Source organism: Caenorhabditis elegans, chromosome V (assembly GCF_000002985.6).
Source record: "Caenorhabditis elegans chromosome V".
Classification (NCBI taxonomy): Eukaryota; Metazoa; Nematoda; class Chromadorea; order Rhabditida; family Rhabditidae; genus Caenorhabditis; species Caenorhabditis elegans.
The window spans coordinates 10,654,372-10,667,085 of record NC_003283.11 but is presented as its reverse complement, the minus strand read 5'-3'; the positions used below and the strand labels follow the sequence as shown (position 1 = coordinate 10,667,085).

Below are 12,714 nucleotides of genomic sequence, written 5' to 3'. Positions count from 1 at the left end.
GATGTGAAAAGGAACCCATTTCGTTTTCGACACCTCGTTTTTGTGAGTGAGTGGAGCAGCTTCAGGAGCCCACAAAGATCCCGCGAGTCATCGTAAATTCTTCGACCACTGGCTATTTGTTAGCCGCAGGAAACAAAACGAAAGAAAAAGAAATACACAGCTGAACAAAATGAGAGCAACAATTGGAACATAAAGAAGGAAAAGAAGAAGAAAAAAGAAAAAAGATTAAAGAAGTTAACAGATCAATTAGATAAATTTGTGAAAAGGGAACAGAAAAAGAAACTAAAAAAAGGAAATGTGTCAGCAGCTTTTCGGTCTAAATTCAATTCAGTTAGACCAATTTTCTCAAGAAATGTTTGGAAGATAAAAAGTTTTGATGTCTGAAACTTCTAGAAATAAAGCCAATTTATTTGAGGAAGGAAATGTTGCGAAAATATTTTTTATGGTGCAACAACTTAGTTTTCAAGTTTAAAGTTTAGAACAAATGTAATTAAACACCTTATAGTATGCCCTAGCTTTGGTTAATCATTTTATTTTCAAAAAATATTTTTTGGTGCTATTCAAGTTTTATGTGAAACATGAGAAGTCACAATGAAAGAACAAGTGTAAGACATACACTTTTTGAATGCTTGTTTTCAGGTTAAATGCAACGTTTTTACTTGCTTCGTAAGTTGAAAAACCTAGCTTGCAAATGTTATTGGCTAACCAAATTTAGAGCATAATCTTTGAGGTACTCTTTGTCATTTTAAATTCTGATGTTTTTTGGGAGTCAGAAGTTTTGCTGCTCGAAAAATGTAGGAGAATCAAACGTGAATACCTAGAAAAAACGTATTTCGTTCCAGAAAGCCGCAGAACGTCTATTATCGCAAGTTGCCATTTGTTCTGAACCGCTTAAAAAACAAAGTCGGAATGTCCTTGTGACAGGTATCAGAAAATATTTGACGAGTTGACAGAATAGAAAAATAGAAAAAAGTTTTTAGAATATGTTCGGAACCTTCATAAATCATGCACCTACAGCATGGTTGAGTCGTTTGTTTATGTTAAACAACAGGAAGGTTCAGTAGAACAAAGAGAAAATATACCACCAAAAAGGTATTATGGGTCATAAATTTTCAGCCAAGCCAACAAGAGGGGATTCACTCTTCTTTTTGGAGAAAAATGAAGAAAAAAACTAAAAGACACTGGGAAAATTTAGAAGACGACATCGACGTCTTCTTCAGTTTAAGTGTGCTCACGGAGCACATGAGAAGCAAACAAATCGGTATATGTGGCCACCCTTGGAAAAAATGATTAATCATCTCTTCTTACTGGGTCAAAGGTGAAATGAGGAAAGAGTTTGTTGGAGTTATTTCGAAGAAGAGTACGTCATGTCTAGGATGAAAATAATAATCTGCTTCGAGATTTTTTTGGTCGGTCAGGACCACAACGGATCGATCAATTATAAGTGGGAGAAATGTGACAAGAGGTAGAATGGAGAGTGTCGACGAACATGAGACATGCATCGAATGATGATGGATCCGAGATGGAGTCGGAGAGCAAGGCGACGAAACAATGCACACACACACACTACACCTATGACTTATTTTTTTATTTCAATTCCTTTCTACTTCTTCACCAGGTGAAGAAAAACAAACGATAAAACTTGGAACGAGTTGAATTTGTCTGAAGATTGAAGTCACATCGTAATAGAGTGATGATGATCATAGTTTTCGTGTAAATGCGTTCGAGTTATGCGATTTTGATGCAGAACACTGGGCTGAAGATTGACGGGTTGATATTTACTGTTGATACAAAAATTGATTTAGCTTGTGGACTTATAAAGGTTTTTTTTTTTTGAAAAAATTACACATTTTCGATTCTATTTTCAGATCGAAGTTTTTTGTTTAAATAGTTCAGGCACAGGCAAAATTCTTGCTTATCATCCTTGATTGAATATGAAGTTTGTGCAGGTGTACATTTTTTATGAACTTTTGAATGAAAATCTCGAAAATGCAATTAAAAAAGTGTGAAGATTCTATTTTAAAATTATCAAAGAGACCACTCATTTGCAAACTAATTATTTTTCTAAAATAGTTTTTGAACCTTCCATAAATTGAGCTAATGTATTTCAAAAGCTTGCCCAGGGCATAATTTGCACATGCTGAAATTTCAACAAAATGTAAAACAAACATCGCCCCATCAAAAAGAAGAGCTGTATTTGAATTTAAGAATTCAATTAAAGAAAATGAAGAACCAGAAATCAAGAGAGCTCTTGAAAAAGATCAAAAGCCTTTTGGTTTTGAAATACTCTAGACGTACGAATTTAAAAATGACACAAACTCGGAATGACATCTATGAATCAACCACGTTTCGAATAGCAATGATGATGGTTTAACTAGGCAAAACAGTTGCTCAAAGAGTGAGAAACATACATATAACAAAGAAAAGTTAAAGATAGAACACAAAAATCTCTTTTTTTTTCTTCGGATTTCTATTTTGTGTTGTTTCATCTCATTCGTTTATCCCAGTTACCCTCTTCCAAACAAAACCTCAGCTGCCATCGCTCACACCTCGATAATAAATCTATGAGTTGAGGAGGACAATAGGTGAGATTCACAGACAACTGTTTCATTAGAAAGTTTCTTCCATGACCTGCTCGAGCTTCATGAAATTTTTTATTGGTTTCTTTTTTTTGCAGAATGATAGTGAGTAAAAGACGCAATAAACGAAAAGAGATAAATGGCAAGTGATTGGAAGAAGAGGGCGCGTCGCTAATTTATGGATCGAGAGAAGAGAAAGTCAAAAATCGCAACATTCGGATGAAATTGAAAGAGCTTCATCAAAGTTCCCTTTTCTTTCTTCATTCAATTAGACCAAAAATGGAATACTTTCTTTATTTTTGAAAAAAGGAAATGTTCATTTGTTTACTAATTGAAGCAACATGGGCTTCAGATTATTTAAAGAAAGACACGAAAGTTTTTCTTGAAGAGGGCACCCAAGACAAAAGACTCTTTTTTTCGACGAAAAAGCTTTTAATCTGTGCCTGGATCATTGCAGCGGTCAGTTGTAGAAGTGAGGAAAAGAGTTATTTTCAGTTATCTATGAAACAATCGAAATATATTTGACAAGTGTTCTAATAGGTGAATAGCAAAAGAAGTAGGTTGCTCATAAGAAAATTGAACGCCAAATGAAAACTCTACTCAAAATTCAAATCGTCAAAAAATGTAGACAAAGTTTAAAAAAGTTATAAGTCACTTGATGAATGACCTATCGTCTACGAAGAATTACACACAGGCATTAAAAGTGAGCTTCCAAGGCAACCTTTAAGTATTGTATGCCTTTTTATCGAACTAATTTAAATGAGAAAAATGAGAAATGCGTAAGTCTAAACTGTGTAAATACCACACACTGGACTTTTCGTCAAAATAAATATGATAAACGGTAGGCACTGAAGAAACGTGTATGCCTAATATGGAAGCCGACAAAAGGTTATAGTATCAAAAAATGGTATAAGACATCTCGTTATTCGAAATATTGACTTCTTGGCTTATAGAAACTGAAGTACAGTTCTCTACCGTAAATAGTATTTTAATCTTTATAAAGCTTTATTTTCGAACCACTTTCAACTATTAAGATCATTTTTTACAGGCACACCTTTTGCCAATTCTGACTAAAATAACATACCGTATTTCCTCTATTAGTCTTGCAGCCTCTATTAGTCTTGCACCCCTATTAGTCTTGCACCCCTACTGGTCAATCGAAAATTAGTCTTGCATGTAAGACTAATAGAGGAAATACGGTAGACAGTTTTCGGAATTTATTGATACGTTAATACATAATTTTGATATTTATAAAATTTAATTTTAATTTGTATATGTATACGTTTTTCTTATCAAACGAAATGCAATATTGTTTACAGAACTAATTTTAAAAATCCATAAACCATTACATTTTTGTTTCCATTTCTCTCTTAATTAGGTTTCAAACAGTGCCTTGGAAGTAGAATAGTTTTCAAAATAGTACTGTACCAGGATCCTCTGATGGGTTTCACACTCTAACATCCCCATTTATTTGTCGAATCAAAGCTCAACAAGCTATTGTAAAACAAATATCTCCCTTTTTATTTTTTGCAGAATTGGCTTCTATAGTGCAATGATATAATCAATTTTTGTACTATTTATTAGTTTGACCACACACGCACATGTGAAGGCTCGGTCTTTTTATCGCTGACCCTTCTCACATAAACGTCGATGAATCAGCTTCTTTCAGTTTATTTATTTATGTTCGAAGGTCGTCTCCCTATTCTTTTACACATCTGGTTTTTCGTCTTCCACCTCTCTTCCACTCCTAATTACAAAATGTGCCCTTGTCCTGGTTTCGTTCAACAGTTTAAAATATATTTAAATGTTCGTCTATCAGGTGATGTCAGTTGTTTTCCAGGTGTTTTTTTTTCAAAATCAACTGATATAATAGACACTTATATTCTTCAGAACTTTTGGGGTACTGTACTTGTTGCTTTTTATAATCTGACAAATTGTGTCAATACACATTTCGGTCGTTTTTTGTGTTGAACAAATTCTTATATAATATGAATTATTTTTTTAAAAAGTTGTTAATATTATTAAAAATGCCCGAACAATTTTTGAGCCGTATGGTGGTTGACCTTGTTCTAAGTGATCGTGATTTTTTATCATTGTGCAAATTTTAAGCTATAAAAGTAAACAGTGCTGATGTTTAACTATCGAAAGCCACACCCAAATAATTTTCAGATGTAATTTAACATTCTTCGAAACGAACTTTCGGTCACCATATTTTGTTTTGCATTTTTTGAAAAATTGTTCCACTCCTAATTTTTCTCTATTGAAAAATAAAGTTTTGATCTCTATCTTCTGGCGCTAGCGCTCAAATCTTGATAAACATGCACTAGCATTCGACTCGATCCGATTTCACTTTTTCTCTGTATTTGTTTCTTTTGTTTCTGGTCAATCCACTTTCCCCTCCATTTTTTGATCGTTTTCCACGTTTCGCAACGATATTCGATTCTTTGTCGATTTGTCCTTTGTTCGTGTTGTCTATGCAAATCAGAACGTGGCTGTTTTTGATATATTCCCAAAACGAAGATACATTGATTCTATTGAAATATTTCCCTTGATATATCCATACAGCTACGATGACAAAAAACGCTACTTTTGCTTTTAAGAATAAATTGTTTGGTTCTAGACCTAATTTGCTAAATAGCGGGCATCAGCGGCGCAGACGCGGCGCTAGATCTGACGACAACTCACGACAGAAGATTTTTACGTGTCACTTTGGCACAAGATTTTTCGAAAGCTTTATGATAGCGTTAACAATTTTTAAGATAAAATATACGTTTTTCTAGAAGTGTTTTTGATTTTAAAACTGAAAAACCATGAAAATGTGTACCATGAAAGAGTATTTCTCAATTGTCGTCATTTATTGTGCATATTCTGCATTGTACGAGTTGATTTTCTGTAGGGCGGCAATTCAAATGTAAAAGTTTTTTTTTTCATTTTCATGTCTTGACGCCTTTCGAGTTGTTAAAAATCGTGTTCCTTTTGAAAGCTTTTCTTTATCGCTTACTAATTTTACTTTTCATTTTAAATATTTTCAAATTTCAGTAATGACTGATCAAGTCTTCGGAAAGGTGTCGAAAGTCGTTTGCGTCGGAGCTGGATACGTTGGTGGACCAACATGTGCAATGATTGCGCACAAGTGTCCACACATTACAGTAACTGTCGTGGACATGAACACCGCTAAGATTGCCGAGTGGAACTCTGATAAATTGCCAATATACGAGGTGAGCTATATTTTTTTAAATTTTTCTCTAATAAACATATTGCAGCCTGGACTTGACGAGATTGTTTTCGCCGCTCGTGGTCGCAATCTATTCTTCTCCTCTGATATTCCAAAAGCGATTGCTGAAGCCGATCTTATTTTTATCTCGGTGAACACTCCCACAAAAATGTACGGACGTGGCAAAGGAATGGCTCCAGATCTGAAATATGTCGAGTCAGTCTCGCGTACCATCGCTCAATACGCGGGTGGTCCAAAGATTGTTGTGGAAAAAAGTACAGTTCCGGTAAAGGCTGCAGAATCAATTGGTTGCATTTTGAGAGAAGCACAAAAAAATAACGAAAATCTAAAGTTCCAAGTCCTGTCAAATCCAGAGTTCTTGGCTGAAGGTGGGCTACACATTCACAGTTTTTGCCATTAAATACCTTGTATTTTCAGGAACAGCTATGAAGGATCTTGCCAATCCAGATCGTGTGCTCATTGGAGGAGAATCCTCTCCAGAAGGACTTCAAGCCGTCGCTGAACTTGTTCGAATCTACGAAAACTGGGTGCCACGCAATCGTATTATTACTACTAATACATGGAGCAGCGAACTTTCGAAACTCGTTGCCAACGCATTCTTGGCTCAAAGAATTTCATCGATCAATTCAATTTCTGCCGTTTGCGAAGCTACCGGAGCTGAAATCTCGGAAGTTGCTCACGCAGTTGGATATGACACTCGAATTGGTAGCAAGTTCCTACAAGCATCTGTTGGCTTTGGAGGGAGCTGCTTCCAAAAAGATGTACTCTCACTTGTATATCTTTGCGAATCTCTCAATCTTCCACAAGTCGCTGATTATTGGCAAGGAGTGATTAATATTAACAACTGGCAACGAAGACGTTTCGCAGACAAGATTATTGCGGAGTTGTTTAACACGGTGACTGATAAGAAAATTGCAATCTTCGGATTCGCTTTCAAGAAGAACACAGGTGAGTATAAGCGCAAAAAGCTGTTCAACATTAATCTAAAAATACACCGAGAATATACATACGTTACATGCTTGTTTTACAATTTACAGGTATTTTAAAGCTATGCATATTGCCATATTGTCAAGAAAATGAATATTATTACAAGTTTGGTTTTTCAGGTGACACACGCGAATCATCAGCCATTCACGTAATCAAACACTTGATGGAGGAGCATGCAAAATTATCAGTCTACGATCCAAAAGTGCAGAAATCGCAAATGCTCAACGATCTGGCTTCGGTGACAAGTGCGCAAGATGTTGAGCGTCTCATTACTGTTGAGTCGGATCCATATGCTGCTGCACGTGGTGCTCACGCAATTGTTGTACTTACCGAGTGGGATGAATTCGTTGAATTGAACTACAGTCAGATTCATAATGACATGCAGCATCCAGCTGCCATATTCGATGGAAGACTCATTCTGGATCAGAAAGCATTGCGTGAAATCGGGTTCCGTACATTCGCCATTGGAACTTCTCCAGATCAAGCTTATAATCTATTCGGAACAGCTGGTTATTAATCGTGTCTTGGAAAATCTCCAATTCTCACTATTGACTTCAAAATTATTTATCTGCATGCTTCTTCTTTTTACTCATAATTTATTGCATTTTATGATATCTAACTGCCTTAATAGTAAAGTTTTATCAAATCAGAATAACAAATGAGTCAACAAAAAACAAAAAAATATTATTCAGAACAGTAAAGTAAGTAGGTCGCCTGTACACTCTCGAATTGCCGAACAAGTAGAGCAAACCGAATCAGCGACTTCCACATTGCAAAACGAACATTTGGAATCGTCCTTTCCTATTGAGGTGTTATGAATTTTAGCAGCTGTGCTTAGAACCGTATTGATCGTTGACTGAAATACGAACAAAAAATTAAAAATCTGATCACCTATAAAACTGACGTACATAAAACTTTTCGTTCTCCAATGTGCAGATGAACGCATCCGTCAGCGTCTGAACCGATTTTTGCTGGTTATTTTGCTGAGCGATATGTATACAATGTTTGTCAATGTCACATAAGTAATTATAAACTGCTAATTCTTTTTTAGAGATATCACATAGCGGCCGGATCAGCATGAAGTCTGGGCGTTTATCGGTCACTGTAACCAATGTTGATATAGAACCACCTAAATAGGCACAAAAATTATTTATAATTACAGTTTCAAAATTGAAAACAATACCTCTTCCAAGACACAGTTGATCAATAGCTAGCCTCCCCAAATCATCGGCATGGTCAGGAACCATACACTTTAATATTCCCATCGAACATGCAATTTTTTGAAGACATTTCTCTTTCAGAACACGTTCCAACTCTTTTCTATATGTCGGGACAGAACATGAAGCTATGAGCTGATTGTAATCGGAAATCTGAAAAAATAAGTAAGTAGATTAAACTTCTTGAGGGTTGAAAACTTTTTCGACTCCATTGCATTCGTTTTCTTTCAATTTAAAATCTTCGTCATACATTGAGCAAGCTAAATGTGCCACAACCCATCGAACATTCTCTAAAACGGATTTTTTGATTTCCTGGATTCGCTTAATAACCATTTGTATCTCTGTATCCTCTGTCAATGACACTAGAACAAGTACCTGCAAATCTATGATTAAAAAAATTAATTTAAATAAAATAAAACTACCGTTGGCTTTACCATAAGACGTTTGTAGGTAATCTGCTTCAATGCATCGTTGATTTGATGAAGAAGAAACGTTCCTGATAGCGTACCATCGAAAACAATTAAAGTGTCACGAGCATCAGCATCCTGAATGTTTAAAAACCAAATTAAAAACTAAATCGATACTTTCCAAACCTTATAAATTTTTTTCTTGCTTAAAGATGATCTGAACTTGTTCCTAACCATTTGAACGAAACACTCTTGGCAATACCACGCTTTTTTTGGATCGACGCCTAAAAAGAAGGACAGTTTGATAAGAAATAACATGAAATTGTATTCATTACCTGTAAATTTGGCATCTTTGTCGCATTTCACACACTTTTTGCCGTTTAAATCAGTCACAAAGTTGCCGAGTTCCATTTATATTTAGACGAAGAAAAAAGTTAACTGAAAATAAAAAATAAAGAAAGTGTCGTGAAATGTGATGTTTACACAGTGAACTCTTACACCAGAAAGTACGACAATTTATTTTCCCCTCTAGAGGCCTCTTACTCGGGGGATGTCCAATTGGGGGGATTACCAACTCGGGGGATTGACCCCGCCCACAGAACCGTGGCTTGCAATACGCTCATTTCTGCAACTGCCGCACGGGTTTAAAATTATTTCTTCTGGTTAATTCTCGCCGTGCGGCAGTTGCAGAAATGGGCGTATTGCAAGCCGCGGTTCTGTGGGCGGGGCCGATTGTCATTGTGCTGGAGGAGAATTTTGGATCGATTTCGGATTCTTTGAAAGCACGGATCAATGTTGTACCGGTGTCGACGCTGCAAGAAGCTTACCAAGTGGTGAAACGATACAAAAAAATGAAGACGAATAGCTCTAAAAGCTCTTAATAGCTATCAAAATTTTGATAATAAACTTTTTATCTATTTCTCTGTAAATTCCATTCTATAATTTAAAAAAAGAGCGGGAATTTTTTAAAATCAGTTTTTGTGGGAAATAAAAACTATAATACTTTGGAAATTTTTTTGCGATAGATATGAAAAGTAACTGCACAGTCTCGTTCGAGATAGAACAAATTCGAGATTGTGTCTACTTCCCAGTTGTTTGAGAAGCCTAAACGACTAATTACAAACAATAGAAATTATTTTATTACAAAAACTTTTATCATGAAAACTCGTTCTTGAGTTACAGCCGTTTCAAGAGAAATTACCAAAATTGGACTCGCGAGATGTCTCTCGCTGTATCTCTTGACCTGAATATTTTCAAATGTTGGAAAATGTGTGAACAGACTAAGTTCTAACCAACATTTTATTTTTGAACTTTTCTTGCTAAAATACTTCGTTTGTCAACGGTAACATATTCATAACATCAGAAAACATCAACTATTATGACTTTGGGGTTCAAAAACTACAAATACAACTATTCTCACTGATAAGAAAGAATAAACCAACTCGCTAGATTATAGCAGAGTGTCTTATACGCGGCAGCCTTCAAAAACGCTTGAATTGTATCGCAGTCTTTTGAAGATGAAACGCGGAGAAGATACTGTGGCTACGAACTTGTGTAGTTACTACAAAATGACTATAAACGAAGTCACAGATATTACATTATCTATCAATTGTCATCGTTTTACGGTCAAAATATTCAGAATCAACCAAAAAGATAGAGAAGAAAATTTTTGATATAAAATAACATATGAACTACATATGTTACGAATGATAAAAAACCATGATTCGTAGTTACTGGCATTTTTCCTTGTTTCTATTACATTTATTGCCCCAACTCACACTTTCTTATAATTATCTTGTATTCTGTCCACTATTTGCTCACAGCCATCACAAATTTCTTGCAAAAATAGCAGATACTCTTACGGAAGCTGGGCATAATGTAACTTTTCTGATGCCAATTATACACAGAGAATATGAAAATGTCAAGTATTTGGAGCATACAACTGATATAGTCTACATTCAACCGGATAAAGAACTCGAAGAAATTGCACAAAATGCTGATTATTCAACGTTTTGGAAAAACGATTTTGGAATACTAACTTTTATTCCAGCGATTGAGAGATTTTTCAGAATGTTCACAAAAGTTCATGATATTTTGAAAAAGGATTTGAGTGTGTTGGATAATCTCAAGAATAGAAAGTTTGATGCAATGATTTTTGAATCACTTGCTTTTTGTGCACATCGTAAGTGAAAGTCTAATTTTGAAGTTTAGTACTCACTGCATTAGGAAAATGGAGTATGCTGGGGATTTATTTAACTCAACTTATTACCAACTTACATTGATTATCCATTAAAACCAGATATCCCAATTAAACTGTCAAACACATTTTAAGGTTTTTAAAAAGTTTCAGTCGATGTTTTGGTAAACTGCCAAAAATTAAAAAAAAAATCACACAAGTTTTAAAAATAAATTTCCAACATTGTATAGTAGGTTTGAACTCACACAATATTCAAGTAAAAATTATAAACATTTTATTAAAATATGAAAATATTTGTTTTGGAGCCAAAATCAAGATATTTAAAAACGGAGTGATTGCCAATTTTTAGACTGTTAATTTTGAACAGTTCCAAACTATTTTTAAATGGTCTACTATGATATTTGGTCATATTTCCACCACCGGAGAGGTTTCATACAATTTCCTTGCAAACCCGTCAATCTCTTATTAGAAAATAGTCATTCATAATATTATTTCAGCAATTCGAGAGTACTTGGAAATAAAAACTATTTTCCCATCCTGGTCGATGACACATATGACTGAATTGAGCCAAGCGATTGGAGAGCCTTCATCACCTACTTTTCTACCAAGTAACTTTTAAAACATCAACTGGACTGACAAACATTTTTCAGTAACCATTTCCCCATTTGGAGACAAAATGACATTTAAAGAACGTCTTCTAAATACTCTTGCAGACTTTACATTTACCCATATATTTCAGCCACCAACATTAACTTCTTTCAAGTATCCACATCAAACTTTTGATTTCAAGGTTTGTTTTCGGATATATAAAAATGGAAACTTTTGTATGTTCAGGAAATTCTTTCACAAGCTCCTTTCATATTTTTCAATTCAAATCCGTTCCTGGATTTCCCACGCCCAACATTGACAAAGACAATAGAAATTGGTGGTATTTCTGTGAACGCAACTCTAATGAGACTGGAAAAACTTCCGGAAGAATACAATACAATTTTAAATTTAAAACAACAAAATGTGTTGATTTCATTTGGTTCAATGCTTCGTTCAAGTGAAATGCCTGTAGAATACAAGTAGGACATTTTTTTGTTTGAGAAAATCAAAATGTATTGCAGAAGTATACCAACAGTTTGATACAAAAGTTGTATTGGCCTCTAGTATAACTGTCACTGTTACACTTTTAAAAAGTAGTGCTAATATCCATTTCTGAATTCAAAAAAAATCACTGTACAACGAGAAACAGTTAAAGTTATGAAATTAAAAATACAACAAATCCAAATTTCAATTTTTCAGAGACACAATTGCTCAAGTGGTGAGATCATTTCCATCCGTCACATTTATTTGGAAATATGAAAACAACAACGTCGAGTTTGCAGAAAATCTTCCAAACTTTCATTTTTTCAAATGGGTCCCGCAAACAGCTTTATTAGGTAGTACTACTTTCATTAAAACTTCAAAATTAGGATATTCTAGCCGACTGATTTTTTCAAACATATAATTTTCAGCCGATTCTCGTCTTTCTGCATTTATCACTCATGCTGGATTGGGAAGTATAAATGAATTGAGTTACATAGGTAAACCTGCAATTCTCGTTCCAATTTTTGCGGATCAACTGAGAAATGCAAAAATGTTGGTTAGACACAATGGATCTATTGAATTAGACAAGAAAGATCTTGGAAAGTTTGACGTACTTCGAGATGCTGTGGATGCCATTTTGAATGATAAAAGGTTCTATTATTTTTTGAAAAAAAAATTATGTAACAACTTTACAGCTATACGAATAACGCGATATTGTTATCTCAACAATTGGAGAGTCAACCATTTTCTCCACACGATCTTCTCGTAAAATATGCCGAATTTGGAGCTAAATTTGGAGAACTACCATCACTGGATCCACATTATCGTAAAATGTCATTTTTCTCATTTTTCATGATTGATATTATTTTATTCTTGACAGCAACTTTTGCTATATTCGTTTCTATATCACTGTATCTCTTTCGCGTGTTCTTCAAAAGTGTTTTTGTAAGAAAAGAGAAAATAAACTGATGAAAGGCTACACATAACTGCAAAAAGATCTTTTTGAAATTCATCTAACTTT

General features: G+C 34.6%; 3 protein-coding genes and 3 non-coding genes across 6 annotated transcripts; 5 read left to right on the top strand and 1 right to left on the bottom strand.

The window, feature by feature from the left end:
* The first annotated feature begins 985 nt into the window (after positions 1-985).
* F29F11.18 lies at positions 986-1,133 on the top strand. Its single transcript, NR_069322.1, has one exon. It is a non-coding gene; the product is annotated as an Unclassified non-coding RNA F29F11.18 (non-coding RNA).
* Positions 1,134-1,202: 69 nt separating this feature from the next.
* On the top strand, positions 1,203-1,351 carry F29F11.16. The gene has a single exon (NR_069321.1). It is a non-coding gene; the product is annotated as an Unclassified non-coding RNA F29F11.16 (non-coding RNA).
* A 1,290-nt stretch (positions 1,352-2,641) lies between these two features.
* F29F11.10 lies at positions 2,642-2,783 on the top strand. The gene has a single exon (NR_069320.1). It is a non-coding gene; the product is annotated as an Unclassified non-coding RNA F29F11.10 (non-coding RNA).
* A 2,835-nt stretch (positions 2,784-5,618) lies between these two features.
* Positions 5,619-7,451, top strand: sqv-4 (UDP-glucose 6-dehydrogenase). Its single transcript, NM_073329.11, has 4 exons — positions 5,619-5,797; positions 5,843-6,182; positions 6,232-6,762; positions 6,921-7,451. Exons 1-4 carry the CDS (start codon positions 5,621-5,623, stop codon positions 7,316-7,318), a joined length of 1,446 nt encoding a protein of 481 aa, NP_505730.1. The 5' UTR covers positions 5,619-5,620; the 3' UTR covers positions 7,319-7,451.
* Positions 7,428-8,851, bottom strand: tut-2 (Cytoplasmic tRNA 2-thiolation protein 2). The gene is made up of 7 exons (NM_073328.8): positions 8,761-8,851; positions 8,612-8,709; positions 8,441-8,563; positions 8,217-8,393; positions 7,985-8,171; positions 7,710-7,930; positions 7,428-7,657 (listed from the first exon to the last, which is right to left on the bottom strand). The coding sequence occupies exons 1-7, from the start codon at positions 8,834-8,836 to the stop codon at positions 7,490-7,492; spliced, it is 1,050 nt and encodes a 349-aa protein (NP_505729.1). The 5' UTR covers positions 8,837-8,851; the 3' UTR covers positions 7,428-7,489.
* A 1,256-nt stretch (positions 8,852-10,107) lies between these two features.
* ugt-34 (glucuronosyltransferase) lies at positions 10,108-12,671 on the top strand. Its single transcript, NM_073327.6, has 7 exons — positions 10,108-10,607; positions 11,120-11,230; positions 11,273-11,412; positions 11,457-11,689; positions 11,910-12,046; positions 12,122-12,344; positions 12,389-12,671. The coding sequence occupies exons 1-7, from the start codon at positions 10,145-10,147 to the stop codon at positions 12,660-12,662; spliced, it is 1,581 nt and encodes a 526-aa protein (NP_505728.2). The 5' UTR covers positions 10,108-10,144; the 3' UTR covers positions 12,663-12,671.
* The last annotated feature ends 43 nt before the right edge of the window (positions 12,672-12,714 follow it).